The sequence below is a fragment of the Lithobates pipiens genome, unplaced genomic scaffold (genome assembly GCF_037356315.1).
Source record: "Lithobates pipiens isolate NorthernLeopardFrog02 unplaced genomic scaffold, aLitPip1_a1.2 Scaffold_10, whole genome shotgun sequence".
NCBI classification, from domain to species: domain Eukaryota; kingdom Metazoa; phylum Chordata; class Amphibia; order Anura; family Ranidae; genus Lithobates; species Lithobates pipiens.
In genome coordinates this window covers 145955641-145973064 of record NW_027507686.1, presented here as the reverse complement: position 1 = coordinate 145973064, position 17424 = coordinate 145955641, and the positions used below count along the sequence as shown (strand labels likewise).

The 17424-nt window shown below is 45.9% G+C and overlaps 1 protein-coding gene across 1 annotated transcript in view; it reads right to left on the bottom strand.

The window, feature by feature from the left end:
* The window catches only part of NOD2 (nucleotide binding oligomerization domain containing 2), a 112291-nt gene that overhangs the window by 41116 nt on the left and 53751 nt on the right, over positions 1–17424 (bottom strand). Inside the window, exon 3 of the mRNA XM_077458409.1 lies at positions 13673–13781. Within this exon, the coding sequence (XP_077314535.1) occupies positions 13673–13781 (109 nt within the window). The remainder of the gene's footprint in view (positions 1–13672; positions 13782–17424) is intronic.

The following is a 17424-nucleotide window of genomic DNA, read 5'->3' as shown; positions in this document are numbered from 1 at the left end:
GACATCCCCATATGTTCAGCAGAGACATCCTAATCCAGCAAGGAGGCAGCCCAATCCAGGAAAGAGACATCCCCATATATTCAGCAAAGCAACATCCTAATTCAACAAAGAGACAGCCAATCCAGCAAAAAAGACATCCCTATATATTGATCAAAGATACAGCCCAATCCAGAAAAGTGACATCTGCATATATTCATGTATGTACCAAAGAGATATCCCCATATATCAAAGAGACATCCCAATGTAGAATAGAGATATCCCTATATATTCAGCAAAGACACAGCCCTACCCAACAAAGAGACATCCCCATACAGGAGAGAGACAGCCCAGTTTAGCAAAGAGGCAGTCACAGCACATGCCCACGTCCACATTTACCCCTCAGCATCTATATAATGCCTGTCTGCAGGAATGTCAGCTCAGCTTATTGGTATAGGAATTGTGCAGCAACAATGCAGCACCTACACATTCAATGGGCAGGCCACTCCTCGAAAGCTCCCCCCTTCCTCTTCACCACCGCCAACCAACTAAACTCCAATCCTGGCTGTCAGTGATGCCAAATGTGGGCCTTTCCTCTCAGAGCTTCTCTTCCTTCCCCTCAGTTTAACTGGCCCCCTACTTGTGTATGGGCTGTCCTCGCCTGATAGCGGCCCTGCATATGACCACACTCCTGATTTGTTTCTGTGCTATGTTACTACCACGTGCCTGCCCTGGCTATCAACTGCATCTGCTCCAAACAACACAGTGGGTTCCTGCTACAAGCCTATTGGGAGCTCTGACAAGCCCCGCTTCCTGAACTTGCACTGCAAGTACAGTTCTTCTTTAACTCAGGTTTGTCAATCCTGCATTTCCTCCCGACCCGATGTCCTGCCAGTTTGAGCTGAAGATACCAGAGAGCTCAACCTCATCATCCCAGGCTCCTATCAGGTACATGACAGAGAACCAGTGATGACAGCAGTGGGTCTAATATAAGGTATGTAATGAAAACAGAAAGATTGTATTTAAAATTTTCATTGGCAAGTTGATGAAGAAGGAATAGAGAAACCAGGGAAAGCAAAATATAAGGAAAATAAATGTCAGCTTTCAATGACAAATAGCTTTTTTTTTTTTTGCTTATTTTCGTCACAAGTGAAGGCATAATCTTATTTGCCTCTGTGATGACATCACAAGAGCCAACAAGGTCTGTTGGAGGCAGGATCGCAGGGGCACCCTCTATCACCTCCTCGAGAAGTAGGGAACCCACTGGATCACATGGCTAGCGCTAGGGATGAGACGAACACCCCCGCGGTTCAGTTTGCAGCAGAACATGCGAACAGGCAAAAAATGTGTGCGAACACGCATACATTGTTAACCACTTCAGCTCCGGACCAATAAACACCTTAAGGACCAGAGGTCTTTTTGCAATTTCGCACTGCGCTGCTTTAACTGGTAATTGCGCGGTCATGCAATATTGCACCCAAACGAAATTTGCGTCCTTTTCTTCCCACAAATAGAGCTTTCTTTTGATGGTATTTGATTGCCTCTGCGATATAAATGGAAAAAGAGCGAAAATTTTGAAAAAAAAAGATATTTTCATCATTTTGTTATAAGAAAAATCGAATAAACTAAATTTTAGTTATACATTGAGGGCAAAATTTATTCAGCCACATGTCTTTAGTAAAAAAAATGTCAATAAGCGTATATTTTTTGGTTTGTGCAAAAGTTATAGCGTCTACAAACTAGAGTACATTTTCTGGAATTTACACAGCTTTTAATTTATGACTGCCTATCTCATTTCTTGAGGTGCTAAAATGGCAGGGCAGTACAACCCCCCCCCCCCCAAATGACCCCATTTTGGAAAGTAGACACCCCAAGGAAATTGCTGATGGGTATGTTGAGCCCATTGAATATTTATTTTTTTTGTCCTAAGGGATTGAATAATGACAAAAAAAAAAAAATATTTTTTTTACAAAAAGTTGTCACTAAATGATATATTGCTCACACATGCCATGGTTATATGTGGAATTGCCCCCCAAAATATATTCCGCTACTTCTCCCGAGTATGGGGATACCACATGTGTGGGACTTTTTGGGAGTCTAGTCGCGCACGGCACCCCGAAAACCAATCACCACCTTCAGGATTTCTAAGGGTGCAAATTTTTGATTTAACTCCTCACTACCTATCACAGTTTCGAAGGCCATAAAATGCCAAAATAGCACAAAACCCCCCAAAATGACCCCATTTTGGAAAGAAGACACCCCAAGCTATTTACTGAGAGGCATGTTGAGTCCATGGAATATTTTATATTTTGCCACAAGTTGCGGGAATATTACAAACTTTTTTTTTTTTGCACAAAGTTGTCACTAAATGATATATTGCTCACACATGCTATGGGCATATGTGAAATGACACCCCAAAATACATTCTGCTGCTTCTCCTGAGTACGGGGATACCACATGTGTGGGACTTTTTGGGAGTCTAGTCGCGCACGGCACCCCGAAAACCAATCACCACCTTCAGGATTTCTAAGGGTGCAAATTTTTGATTTAACTCCTCACTACCTATCACAGTTTCGAAGGCCATAAAATGCCAAAATAGCACAAAACCCCCCCAAATGACCCCATTTTGGAAAGTAGACACCCCAAGCTATTTACTGAGAGGCATGTTGAGTCCATGGAATATTTTATATTTTGCCAAAAGTTGTGGGAATATTACAAACTTTTTTTTTTTTGCACAAAGTTGTCACTAAATGATATATTTCTCACACATGCTATGGGCAGAAGTCAAATTACACCCCAAAATAAATTCTGCTGCTTCTCCCGAGTACGGGGATACCACATGTGGGGGACTTTTTGGGAGCCTAGCCACGTACGGGACCCCGAAAACCAAGCACTGCCTTCCGGATTTAAATATAAAATGCTACCAAAAAACCTGTTAGCGATGGCAGGGATCAGGCCTGACTCTGCGATCGCTGCAGTTATGTGTTTAGTGTTTTGTAAGTGACATTGATCGATCGATACTGCACTTGGGTGGGCTGGGCAGAGGGGCAAAACGCAGGTGCTAGCAGGTATCTGGGCTGATCCCGCTAACAATGCGTTTTTTTGGAACCCTAAACTGCTGGGGACGCTAGTATAGATCTGATCAGATCAGATATTGATCTGTTCAGATTCTATAGCACTACGGGAGGTGTATGCTTTGCGTGTGGGTGTTAGCGGTACTGGCACTAACCTAGCGCTGCCTGGGGCGACGCAGACCCTGACCCTAAAACCTAATTGATATCACCCGCCGGGTGATCAGGGGGTTAAACCTTTATTGGGTAATAAATGGTGGGTGCACTGATGCTATAAAAAACAAACTAACCAGAGTCACCCGTAACACTTATACGGTGATCAGTGGTGAAAGGGTTAACTAGGGGCAATCAGGGGGTTCAAATTTTTATTAGGTAGTATATGGGGGTCCCTGGCGCTATATAAAAACCTGACAGGGAACCTAAATAACTAACTGGCTAACCAGCGTCACCAGTGACACTTATACTGTGATCGCTGGTGAAAGGGGGTGAAAGGGTTAACTAGCAGCAATCAGGGGGTTAAAACCATTATTGGGTAGTATATCGGGGTACCTAGCGATATAAAAACCTGGCGGTGAACCTAAAAAAATAACTAGCTACCTAGCGACACTAGCGACACTGATGCAGCGATCAGAAAAATGATCGCTTAGTGACACTGGCAAAAGGGGGTGAAAGGGTTAACTAGCGGCAATCAGGGGGTTAAAACCATTATTGGGTAGTATATCGGGGTACCTAGCGCTATAAAAACCTGGCGGTGAACCTAAAAAAATAACTAGCTACCTAGCGACTGTAGCGACACTAATGCAGCGATCAGAAAAACGATCGCTTAGTGACACTGGCAAAAGGGGGTGAAAGGGTTAACTAGCGGCAATCAGGGGGTTAAAACCATTATTGGGTAGTATATCGGGGTACCTAGCGATATAAAAACCTGGCGGTGAACCTAAAAAAATAACTAGCTACCTAGCGACACATGCAGCGATCAGAAAAATGATCGCTTAGTGACACTGGCAAAAGGGGGTGAAAGGGTTAACTCTAGGGGCAATCAGGGGGTTAAATCTTTATTGGGGGGTGATAGGGGGCTACCCTGGACCTAACACTAACTGTCCTGACAGTTTTTACTGTCACAACTGACACTGAATGCATTGATCAGTAAAGAAATGATCAATGCAATCAGTGACACTGTGACTGGGGGGGGGGGGGGGGGGATAGGGGGGCGATCGGGGGGGATATGGGGGGGGGGGGGTTTGTGTGCCTGTGTGTACCTACATGTCAGTGTAGTGTTGATGCACACTTACTATTAGTCTTCTCCTCGTAGTCCGGTCAAAAAGACCGCCCCGAGGAGAATGACATCACTTCCTCCTTCCTGTGTAAACAATACACAGTGGGAGGAAGCTTCTCATTGGCCAGGAGCGATCCAGAGGGGGTGGCCGAAAACCAACGGCCATCCCCTCCTCACGGAGCGCTCCTGGAGCGAACCGGACCGTCGTATCCAACGGGAGGGGGTGCGATCGGACCCCCCACCCGCTGGAAGGCAGGCACGTACATTTACGTGATTGTGCCTGCCTGTGCCATTGTGTTGAAGTACATTGGCAATACGGCGGTCCTTAAGTGGTTAAAGTCTATGGGACACGAATGTGAAAAATCTAAAGTGCTCATTTTAAAGGCGTATATGCAAGTTATTGCCATAAAAAGTGTTTGGGGACCTGGGTACTGCCCCAAAAAAGTTTTAAAAATTTCAGTTTTTTCAGGAGCAGTGATTTAAATAATGCTTAAAGTGAAAAAAATAAAAATTTAATATTCCTTTAAATATCATGCCTGGGGGGTCTCCTTAGTCTGCCAGTAAATTAGTGCATCTTTGTTATGTGTTTGACTATGCCATAGCAAAATGAAATTTCTAAAGGAAAAAATGTCATTTAAAACTGCTCTTGGCTGTAATGTATTGTCGAATCCTGGCAAGGTCTGGTATGAATTTTAAAGGGAACCCTGCACCAAAAGGTAAAAAAAATGTTGTGGGAGTCCCCCCAAAACCCATACCAGACCCTTATCCGAGCACAAAACCTGGCAGGCCACAGGAAAAGGGAGAGGGGACAAGAGAGTGCCCCCCCTCAACCATACCAGACCATAGCCCTACCCATTCACAAAAATCGTGTCAAAAAAGTAAAAATGACAGGAGACAGTTTTGGACAAGTCCTTTATAAAAAAAAAAAGTGTCCTGCGTTGTCCATTCATCTTTAATCATGTTCCAGAGAAAAAACAAAACAGAAAGACTCCGCCTTCATGGAAGGCGTCCCCGCTGTCTTTTTGCTTTGACAGCTCTTACATAGCTGAGGGTGGGGCCACCTGGTGACGTAACCGGGTAACCCTGCCCCCTTCTGACGTCATGTGATGTCACATGATCTCGGAGGGGGTGGGGTATTCCATTTATGTCACTGGGTGACCCCGCCCTCAGCTATATAACAGCTGTCATCATGAAAAGGCTACAGTCGGCGGGACGGCAGGAGAAGTAATTGGCTCCTTCTCCTGCCAATAGAAATACAGGGGAGGGTGCAGAGAATGGACGGATGCCTGTGCGAGCGCCACTCGCATTAACAAAGTCAGTGAGGAGAAAAGGGAGGGGGGAGAAATCCCCCGCAGGGACTGACAGGTTTAAGAGAGCCTGCGTACTCGGCAGCAGCCAGCTTGACAAGGCCACAGGAAAAGCAGGACACCTGCTACATAAGCTACTCCCAGATGGGAGGAAGATTTGTTTTTCCACCAACGAAAACGGGCGGCACAGTGGTGTAGTGGGCGGCACAGTGGTGTAGTGGTTAGCACTCTCACCTAGCAGTAAAAAGGGTCACTGGTTCGAATCCCAACCACGACACTACCTGCCTGGAGTTTGCATGTTCTCTCTGTGCCTGCGTGGGTTTCCTCTGGGTACTCCGGTTTCCTCCCACACTCCAAAGACATGCAGGTAGGTTAATTGGCTTCTGTCCAAAAATTGTCACTAGTATATGAATGGGACCTTAGATTGTGGGCTCCTTGATGGTAGGGATCAATGTGAGTGCGCAATGTACAGGGATAGGGGTAGACACTCACTCAGGTTGAACTGGATGGACTAGTGTCTTTATTCAACCTTACTAACTATGAACCTATGAAACTATGAAAAGATGGTAAACCTGTCAATTCTGTTTGTTGCACTACCCAAGCATCATTTATCTTGATACTAAATTCTTGTTTGTTTTTCTTTAAAAACAACAAACGTTATACTTACCTGCTCTGTGCAGTGGTTTTGCACAGAGCAGCCCAGATCCTCCTCTTCACAAGTCCCTTTTCGATGCTCCTAGCCCCTCCCTCCTGCTGAGTGCTGCCACAGCAAGCACCTTGCTATGGGGACACCCGAGCCAAGTTGCAGCTCTATGTGTCCATTCAGAAACAGAGCCGTGGTTCAGCCCGCCCCCTCTCTCTCCTGAAAAATCGGCGTGGGGGTCCCCCCTAGGTCCACATCAGACCCTTGTCCGAGCACGCTACCCGGCCGGGCCAGGAAAGGGGGTGGGGACGAGCGAGCGCCCCCCCTCCTGAGCTGTACCAGGCCACGTGCCCTCAACATGAGGGGGTGCCTTGGGGAAGGGGTACCGCGCGGCCCCCCCACCCCAAAGCACCTTATCCCCATGTTGATGAGGACAAGGGCCTCTTCCCGACAACCCTGGCCGTTGGTTGATGGGGTCTGCAGGCGGGGGGCTTATCGGAATCCGGGAGCCCCCTTTAATAAGGGGGCCCTGGATACCGGCCCCCCACCCTATGTGAATGAGTATGGGGTACAATGTACCCCTATCCATTCACCTGTGGAAAAAAGTTAAAAAAAACCACAACACACAAGGATTAAAATAGTTTATTGCACAGCTCCGGGGGTCTTCTGTCCGTCTTCGGGGGTCTTCTCGCCGGACTCCTCCGCTATCTTCTGCTAGCTCTTTTGCTAGCGGAGGAGCCCGGCTTTCTTCTTTGCCGCCGCCGCCGCCCTCTTCTTCCGACTTCGGGGGTCTTGTCCCCCCTCTTCCGGGGTCTTGTCCGGTTCGGTTCTTCTTGCCGGGCCACCGCGCCTTCTTCTAGCTCTTTTACAGGCAGTGGCCCGGTCTTCTGTCACCGCTGTCGCCGTCTTCTGTTCTTCTCTTCTTCTCTTCAGATGTTGCCTCGTCGCTCTCTCTCCTCTCACAATGACGGGGACGCGGCGCGCGGCGACTTATATAGGGACATCGCCGGATGATGTCCCCGCCCGTTATGATGTCACAGTCCCAGAGGATGCTAACCCTTGTGTGTTGTGTTTTTTGTCCTCATCAACATGGGGACAAGGTGCTTTTGGGTGGGGGGGGCCACGCTGCTTCTGTATTTGCAAGTGAAAGTGCTCCTCCCCCAGTGGCCGCTCAGAGCCCTCGAGTTTACACTGATCTCTATGAGAGTAGAGGAGGAAAGGGGGCAGGGAATCTGCACAGGTGAAGCTGTTTCTGACACCTGCAGGCTACACAGACATCAGACATGCTATGAGTAGGATTTGTGAGAGGAAAACTGTGTACTGGAATTGGGTGTGGGGTGGGAGAAGAGCCTTGTACTTTGAGGGGGGGGAGTGGAGCCCTGTAATGGAATGGGGTGGGGGGTGTTAGGAGAGCACTGGACTGGAATGGTGGAGGGGTAGGGGGTTGGGAGGAGAGCCTTGTACTTGAGGGAGGGGGGTGGAATGCTGTACTGGAATGGGGGGTAGAACAGGCTTGCACTCCGAACCAGGTGCACCACTGCACTCTGCACCTTGCGCACCCCTGCACTTTGCACCCCTGCACTCTGCACCTGGTGCACCCCTGTACTCTTCAAATGGCGCACCCCTAAACCTTGAACATAGCGAACCCCTCAACCTGCACTCTGTATGTAGCGCACCTTTCAACTATACACTCTTTATGTAGTGTGCCTCTCAACCCTGTACTCTGTACATAGGGCACCCCTCAATGTTAGTGCAGTTTGGCCACACCCACAAATTAATGCAAAGGTAATGATGTACAGTAACCTCTAGAAACCAATCCGTGAGAGGTAATTATGTTTTATAACCTCTAGCAACCAGTCAGTGAGTGGTAAAGATCTGCTGGCAAACAATTGTAATATCTCTCTGTCCCTCATTTTTGTTTAGAGGCATTTACATGCTGTTACAAGCATTTGGCATTTCAAAGGCCTCTGAAATCTGTTCTGAATGCATTTTGTTATTTTGTTTACTTTCAAAAAAATTATTCTAAACTCAACTGCCTGAAAACAACTATAAACAGCTCTGTGTACATGCACTGATAAGATAACATAGAAGAGAATTTATAGGCTGCTTAAAAAAACGCACAACTGCTCCTAAATGTCCGTTTACCAACTGCAGTGTACATGAGGCCTTAGCTGGAGTTTGGCTTCAATTTATTTAGTGTATCTAAATCTGCTAGCACATCTAACTCTCCCCCCCGATCAACAATACTGCTGTCCAAAGGTGTCTCTGTTGCTCTTTCATCTAAAAAAGAGTAGGCAAGTGTGTTACTGGCCAGATCACCAAGTGAAATCAGAGGATTTTATACCAGTTAAAGTGATTGTAAAGTAATTATTGTTACTATTGCACAGAGTGGGTCCAAACTTTATCTTCTTCTTCAACTATAGGAAGGTTGGATGGGGTACCACCTGTGGACCCACTCCTGAGCCACCCTGCCTGTGTCCATACATAGCACAGCTCAGGCCAATGGCTCCCACTGCCTCAGCAAAGCCTGTGAAAGCAGGACGAGCTGCTACAGATGGGCACAGCTCTAGATCAAGTGACGGCGATATTGTTGCCTAAACATTTTTTAACTTAATGTAGGGAATGTATTAAGGTAAATAATGTTAAGGCTTTAGCATCTCACCCTGAAGAAGTACTTCCATACCTGGAGCTACAGGTGTAAGGTCCCCCCCCTACAGCCAAGCTTCATGGGCAAGTCTCCTTCAGGCCCTCAGTACATGGCCCCTGCTGAGGCCTTGTAGCATTAGCTTCTCTGGAACACATACACGTGCCTTAGGGGAGGAAGAGACTGATGAGATCTTCCCTAATATTTATCTTTTCCCAGCCACACCTTCTGGGTCAGTCTTCCAGAGGTTAGCAAGGGTCAGAGAAGTATACATAACTCCAGTGATTGATCCTCCCATACTATTGCTGGAACAATGCCAGGTTTCCCCCAAACCAGGTTTTAGGGAAAGCTTGATCTAACCTGAAAAATTAATTGCAGCTCAGCTGGCTATAGCAGAGCTCTATATTTAATTTAGTCAGCCCAGGGCAGGGGCCTAAACAAATAAAAAGGTTTGAGTTTACATACACGTTGCCAGGAGGCAGAAACAAAATAAGAAACAATTTCATGAAAAAATAGATTACATGGCCATTAATCACTAGAGATCCGCGCTATAGCCGAATGACGGCTACAACGCGGATCTCCTTTGCCGGGACTACGTCTATTGACGTCGTCCCGTGCACGAGCGGCCTGCGCTCTGTGATCGGCGAGTCTATGAGACTCGCCTGATCACCGATCCGAGCAAGGGGTCGATCCCGACCCCTTATCACGTGATCAGCTGTCAGCCAATGACAGCTGATCATGTGATACAACGGAGGCGGTAATCGGCTATTATTCCTCCTCGCGCTGACAGCGCGAGGAGAAAAAAAAAGAGCCAATCACCGGCGGCCGTGATCGGGACATCAGTCCCAATCACGGCCAGCCCTGCCAGTGCCCACCTGCCCCCTTCCAGTGCCCACCTGCCCCCTGCCAGTGCCACATCATTAAAAAATAAGTGCCCCCCGTCAGTGCCACCCAGCAGTGCCCACAGTGCCACCCAGCAGTGTCCACAGTGCCACCCAGCAGTGCCCACAGTGCCACCCAGCAGTGCCCACAATCTGCCTCAACAAAGGTGTTGCACCCCAGTGCCACATATCCGTGCCCATCAGTGTCATCTACCAGTGCCCAGCAGTGCCCAGCAGTGCCGCCCATCAGTGCCCAGCAGTGCCACCTATCAGAGCCACCTATCAGTGCCACCTATCAGTGCCCATCAGTCCCATCTATCAGTGGTACCTATCAGTGCCCCTTAGTGCCACCCATCCGTGCCACCCATCTGTGCCACCCATCCGTGCCATCTTATCTGGGCCCATCTTTGCCCATCAGTGCCGCCTTATCTGTGCCCATCGGTGCCGCCTTATCTGTGCCTATTAGTGCCGCCTTAACTATACCTATCAGTGCCCAACAGTGCAGCCTATCAGTGCCCACCAATGCAGCATATCAGTGCCCACCAGTGAAGCCTATCAGTGCCGCCTCATCAGCGCACTTCAATGAAGGAGAAAAATTACCTGTTTGCAAAATTTTATAACAAACTATTAAACATGATTTTTTATTTTTTTTTTGCATCTTTTTTTGTTTGTTTAGCAAAAAATAAAACTCCCAGCTGTAATTAAATACCACCAAAAGAAAGCTCTATTTGTGGGAAAAAAATGATAATAATTTCATTTGGGTACAGTGTTGTATGACCGCGCAATTGTCATTCAAAGTGCATCAGCGCTGAAAGCTGAAAATTGGTCTGGGCAGGAGGGGGGTTTAAGTGCCCAGTAAGCAAGTGGTTAAACAGTGGGTGTGTATAGACATGGATGGGAATGAGGGACATCTTTTAGCAAAAGCATGTAGGCATAAGACGCACCCCCTGCCATGCCCCCTTTAGGGGTGAGGGTCATAGAATAATTCCAGGCAGGGCTGCTGTTAGAAATCATGAGGCCCTGTACACCCTACCTGACGGCCCCCCAACCCCGTGTCCAGCCCCTCAAGGTGCAGCGGAACAGCGGCACTGACTTTATACTCCGACAATAGAAAAAGTCCCTCCTCTGTTGCTACCTCCTGAGCCCCTCTATTGACATGATGGGGCTCATGTAATTTAGGCCCTTGTAAGCAAGTAGGAGCAGGGCTGTGTCAAGGTATTCATTTAGGTAGAAATGAACAATAAAGCTGCCCCGGGCCCCCCTGTTTAGCTGATGAGACCTGGGTCCAGTACACCAGGACAATTCCTTATCAGCGGCCTGGATTCCAGGCATTGATATGTATAAATAGTTACATTGGTCTAGCTTGGACCACTTTTACTATGCATGTGCCTTACCTGGCCAATGCCCCTGGACGCTGACTGAAGTAGACATCATCCACTTGCTTTTGGATCCCCTTACTGAGGGGCCGGCCTGATGCATTGTGAATACAAGAGGTTGGCCTCTCAGCACAGGCACCATTCAGATAATCCATCATTTGTATGTAGACATTAGAATCATAATTATTTCTCTAAGAGGTACATCTGGCTCTATTATAATATAAGATAGGTATACCGTTAATATTTTATATTACATCCACTATGTAGCCCCCCATCCCCTCTTCTTCTAGCTCTCTGAGAATTATTAGTATTCATTTCAACCATTTTATTTTTTAAATTATATTTTAATCATTCAATTAATCTATTAGTTGTTTTTCCAAAGCGCTATGATACTATTTATCATTGTTGTTAGCAAGCTAGCATTTTAAACACAATAATTAATCATCTCTACTACAACAGCAAGCACTTTTTTATTTGCTTTTATATCTACTCTTTCAGCTTGTCTTTTTTTATTGACGGGTCCGTCAACGTATTAGATCCCTCTTTTCTTAGTATTCCTGTAATAATAGACTATCAGATACGGTCTGAAGAAAAAGCAGTAGCAAAAATGCACTACCGCCCCTTGTACTTGTGAAACGTACAACATTCTGCTCCTGTGGCGCCATCTTGCGGTCCACGCTGGTCATGGCTGTGATTGGCTGCTCCTCGCTTCCTGTTTCCTGGCTCTTCCTGGACCCTTGCATCACACCATCAGTGCCCCAGGCTGCCAAGGCTAATAGGATGTTCTCCAGAGTCCCCAGGACTGCAGATGTTTACTACATGCTGATCATATTGATCTCATTTGTGAGTTATTACTTGTTTTTATAAAATTTATGATTAATACTGCACTAAGTCTGGCTCCCCTCTGGTCCCATTTCAATACAGAGTCCACTGTTTCACTCTAAGGGTGCTGCCTCCAGATGCTGATCATACAGCACAACAGACTTTTTATGGACTATTTGTTTTAACATATTCATGTGTTCACACACATAATTTTATGTATATTTCAGTTGCCATACAATCTTATGCTATCACCTTTCTGAGCACCGCTGTTTACCATTGTTTTTACCATTCAGAGAATCAGATGAGGTGAAAAGTGTTACGTCACCTCCCCAAATCTCCACCTTGTCCAATCAGAGAATTCTTTGCGCTTATTCAGAGAAGACAAAGCTCACTGAATGGCACATTTGCCAAATGGCTGACCTCCTGTTTTCACAAAGCATGAGAGTAGCCGCTCGGTGGGACCTTGAAGCAAGTAGAAATCGTTGTGTCTGCTTCAGTGATTTTCAGCTTCCAGAGGCAGTGGACAGGTATGTTATACACATATTTACATTCTACAGTTTAACTATGCATAACCTTTAGTACCAATGCCGGGAATTATACTTTAAAGTGGTAGTAAACTCTGTTATACCACTTGTACCTACAGGTAAGACTACAATAAGGCTTGCCTGTAGGTACTGTGAATATCTCCTAAACTTACACTGTTTAGGACAGGGGTGCCCAAGCTTTTTAAGAGCGAGGGTCACTTAAGCAATTTGGTAACAAGTCGCGGGCTACTGTGAGCGGAACGGGTGGATGACAGGTCACGGCTACTCTATAGGCCTTCCGATCCGATACACCCACATGGAAGGGGATGGATTGCCTTCTATTTTTTTTATCGGATTTTTAGGATTGGATTGGAGGCAGGCGGGAGTAAATGGACAAAAGTCTGTTTACATCTGCCGCTCTGTAGAGGTGAATTGAGTGTCCGATTGGGTAGGGCCAATTGTGTGAAAAGGGCCTAAACTGCTTTCACTGATGTGCTGCGATTTACCCACACCACGGGCCACTGATTGGCCACCCCTGGTTTAGGAGATATTCAGTGTGCATGCAGCCAGTGACATCACCGGCGCATGCGCTCTGAAGGTGTGGCATACAGACGGCATAAACGATGGCTCCTGCTCACATTCGCAGGTGTGACGTCATCAAGTCCCCGGCCACTCATGTAGCCAGAGGTCATGAACCCTGAAGTAAGACTGGGGTAAGATGGAAGCCCTTTCAGCTGTGACAGCATGGCACTGGAAGGCTTTGTCTTGAGGTAAGTCTCTCAATACTAGCACATTATGTCATTGCTTTGCAGGGGATTTTTTTTTTTTTAATCAACTGTGGTTTACTTCTGCTTTAAGTGTTAGGGTAAGAGTTAAGTGCTTAGGTCATTATTTTGAACTTGGTGGCACTTAAGGGAGCAATATGGTTTGACCTTGTTCTTGACACTGTAAGTCCTGCTTCTAGAACTTTGTATGCACAGATTTTTTATGGGGTGGTATCTGTTGAAAGGTATGAAAGGGAGCATGGGCAGGCAAACAGGATCTACAAGTACTGTATAATGAAACCTGTCAACCATCACTAGGAACTAAGAATAGCACACATATTTTATGTCTCAGGCTTAGCAATTGCATTGCACTAGGAATTCAGGTTACCGTCTGTGACTTGCGCTATGGTTCCTTCCTCTAAATTGTGGATGATCTCCAGTACGCATCTTGCAGCTTCATTTCCTTTCAGTTGGATGAGATCAAGAAGTCTTCTTGCCTAATTTAAGGATGTGTAGTTCAGCTTAACAATATTCCAAACAAAGCAATTCATTTTTTTTACAACTCAATTTGTCTCCCCAAATTTTCAAACTATAGATGTCTTGTAGCTCAAGAAACATTTCAGAGGAGAAAAAAGAAAGCTGCCATTGCTGATCGTTTTGGGAAAATGCTAGCTGCCATGTTAACCTTCTGGCTTTGAGATCTCTCTCTGTAATCAAGTATGCAAACTATGTAAAGCTCTAGTTTCACTTGTCACATGCTTAAGCCAGCACTGTGACACTGAAAATACTAACCTAGAGGCAGTCTAGCCTAGCAAACTAGAAATTCAACAAGAAGGTTAACAACGGCAGTCATATTTTTTCCCATATGACATGTTACATTTAGACCATGGCCATTGCAAATTGCTTGTGTTTTACATATCAACCACATTTTTTTTTAAAGCATACCTATTACTTATTCTCCATAGCATAATAAAATCTGAACAGATATTGTGTACTGTGTAATTATTTCCCCTGTCCTCTGTGATGTAAAATAAAGCTCCAAGGCTGTTTTTTTTTAAAGTCACTGCACTTTTTTGGTGCTCAGATGCTGCTCATGTTGTCTGCCTGTTTCACACTGGTCCAATAGGACAGGCATATTGGACATTGGGAAGAAACCTGACAAATGGGAGCATAGGCGTAGTTACAGCCCTGATCACTGGCAGAAGTAGATGCCTCAAGGCATGCTGTGTGACTGTATATATGCCTAGGGCACATGTGCTGTGGGTCTTAGGCTGGAGAGTGGGGTCCCAGAGGGAGGGGACTGCTACCCATCCTCTGTGCAGCTTGCCATGCGGCCTCAGGTGGTCAACCTGAGGGTCAGAACTGCAGAAGCTGTAACCCAGATGTCCTATAGAAAGATCTGTTCCTGGCTACTGTGAGTACAGACATGTGTGTTCTGTGAGGGCCATCCCTTCAGGCTAGTAAAGTCAGTGGACGGGCATCAGCTAAAGGGGATACTAGTGAGTGTCCTGAAGAAAATTGGTGCATTGAGTCTGCTGCCAGAGCAAGCAAAGGACTCATCCTTCCACAAAGCTATAGTGTGGTCCAGCAGGGAATCTGCTATTTGACTCAATTTAATGGGGTCAAGTGAGAGTTGTCCACATCTGTGCATAGTTCAAGTTGGAGTATCCCACTAATCCCTTCTCCTATCCAAGTTTAACCAATAAATACCAAAAACCAAATACCCTACACTGATCATTGCATAATGAACGGCAGAGTGTGTGGGTGTTAGTGTGAAAACACCCAAGTGTCTGGCTGCAGGATAATCAGAGGGAGGCCCAGAGAAGACTATACTCAGAAACCCCTATGGGGGCATTGCTACATTACTTTTCATTGCTGATGAGTCAGCACGGTAAAGAAACTATCAAGGAAAACTGGTGTTGCCTGATACTTCTGCACCATAGGCACGTGTAAGCCCTGCCCACAAGGAGACCACAAGCAGTAATGGTGACTAGTTCTTTGTCCTCTGCCTGCCTATTTTTTAGGGCATAGCTCACGAAGTTCAGTCCCTCCTTAGGCATATAACCTTAGCATATTGGTTTCCTCATCTCTATACTATGTTAAATAGTACTTTAACTGTTTATAAGACATATCCTGTCAGCTTACATTTACTCATCTTCTGCAAAGGTGCAGATTGGTTTTGTATATTGTTGGCATACTACCAAAAATGTTCAGTAATAAATATGGGCAGTTACTGGAGCTTTGCTGCTAACCCTGAAAAAGCCTTTGAAATTCAAGAATCTTAGTAAAGCAAAGCATTTATTGCACTAACAAGTGTATGGACATTTTTCATAAAACATTCTGTTTTAATTTCTGTGCTACCTTTGGTCTTTCCAAAAGTAAAAAAAAGAACTTAAAACATATAGCAAATATACTGTATATAAATAAAGCAGAGCAAATATTTAACAAACTATGGGGGTTATTTACGAAAGGCAAATCCACTTGGAAGTGCAGTCGCTGTAAATCTGAGGAGTAGATTTGAAATTAGGGGAAGCCCTGCTGATTTTATTATCCAATCATGTGCAAGCTAAAATATTTTCCTTGCATGTCCCCCTCAGATCTACAGCGACTGCACTTCCAAGTGCGCTTTCAGTGCAATTTCAAGTGCACTTTGCACTTGTAGTTTGCACTTGTAGTGCAAAGTGTATTTGCCTATCGTAAATAACTCCCTATGTGTAACAACAAGACTTTTAAAACATTACAAATGTCCAATGTGCTGTAGTAATAGGGGTGAGTAGATTTGGAACCCACAGCAGGCAGAATCCAATGCTTACAACAATTTCTAATGGATTTATCTAGTAATAGAGTCACTTTAATGTTTTTGAACCGTGTTTCTGCATAACATCAATACACACCAATAAGAACCAATATGAATTTTTATATACTGTGTATATATATTGTAGACATGTCACTGGAGAAGTGATCGAGGGGGTGTACATCTCACCTAGGTTGCTACACAGTGTGAGATGGTAAATCCAGGATGGTTCAGTTTCTCAGCAGTGATATGCTGCTGAATTGTTATTTAATTTTGCCGGGCCTGGGTTTATATGGAATGGCAGGTAGGTTTGGTAGAGGGACCTGTCATTCCACATCCCCCGATCCAGTTCTGGGTTTGGGATCAGGTGAGCTTGGATCCTAATTAGCCTGGGAAGCTAAAGGCTCTGTAGGGTCTGCAGGTGATTGCTCCCAGCCAGGGAATGAACAGCCTGTATGTTGAAGGAAGCTGCAAGCACAGACACTGCTGGAGCTAAAACCCACCCTGCGATATCCAGACGAAAAGACGCTGTCTTTATAAATGTCAGATAGGTGAGAAGAACCTGTTAGTAAGCACCCAGCCGGGCTAGGTCTTTTGTTTATTTTGTTGTACTTAGAAAGCACGGTGTTGCTGTATGTTTTGTTTGCTGGACTGTTTGTACCACGAATAAACGCCAAGATCTGCTTCATATATTCCAAGTCTGCTGTGAACTGTGTCCAAACACACCCTACCCCGGGAAGATCCCTTACAATTGGTGGAGGTAGCGGGCAACGCGGTTGCTAGGGGCAACGGTGTGGACAGACTTGGCTACAGCTGCTGATGTCCTGGGTGAAAGCTGCAACTACACTCCAAAAACAGTCCAGCAACATGGAGGAGATGCTGAAGCAGTTTATGCAAGTGAGTTTGCAACAACAGCAGGCTCAGACAGAGGCCAATAGACGACATGAACAGTCCATGGCTGAACAACAGCAGATGATGGCTGCACAACAGCAGGCTCAGACAGAGGTAATTGCACCCTATTTAACAGGTGAACCCCAAAAGGCCTACTATGACCTCAGTGAGCAAGAGGTTAAGGACTATACTCGGCTAAAAGAGGAGATACTTGCCCGACTAGGAGTTACTACTGCAGTCCGTGCCCGGAGGGTACGCAACTGGAGCTACACTCTGGACAAATCAGCGAGGTCCCAGATGTATGACCTAATCCATTTGGCAAGAAAGTGGTTGGAGCCAGACACTTCTACTCCTGCACAAATCCTAGAGAAGGTCGTGATGGATCGCTACCTCCGAGCGCTTCCTACTGACCTGCAACGCTGGGTGGGACAAGGTGATCCTAGGGACGCAAACGA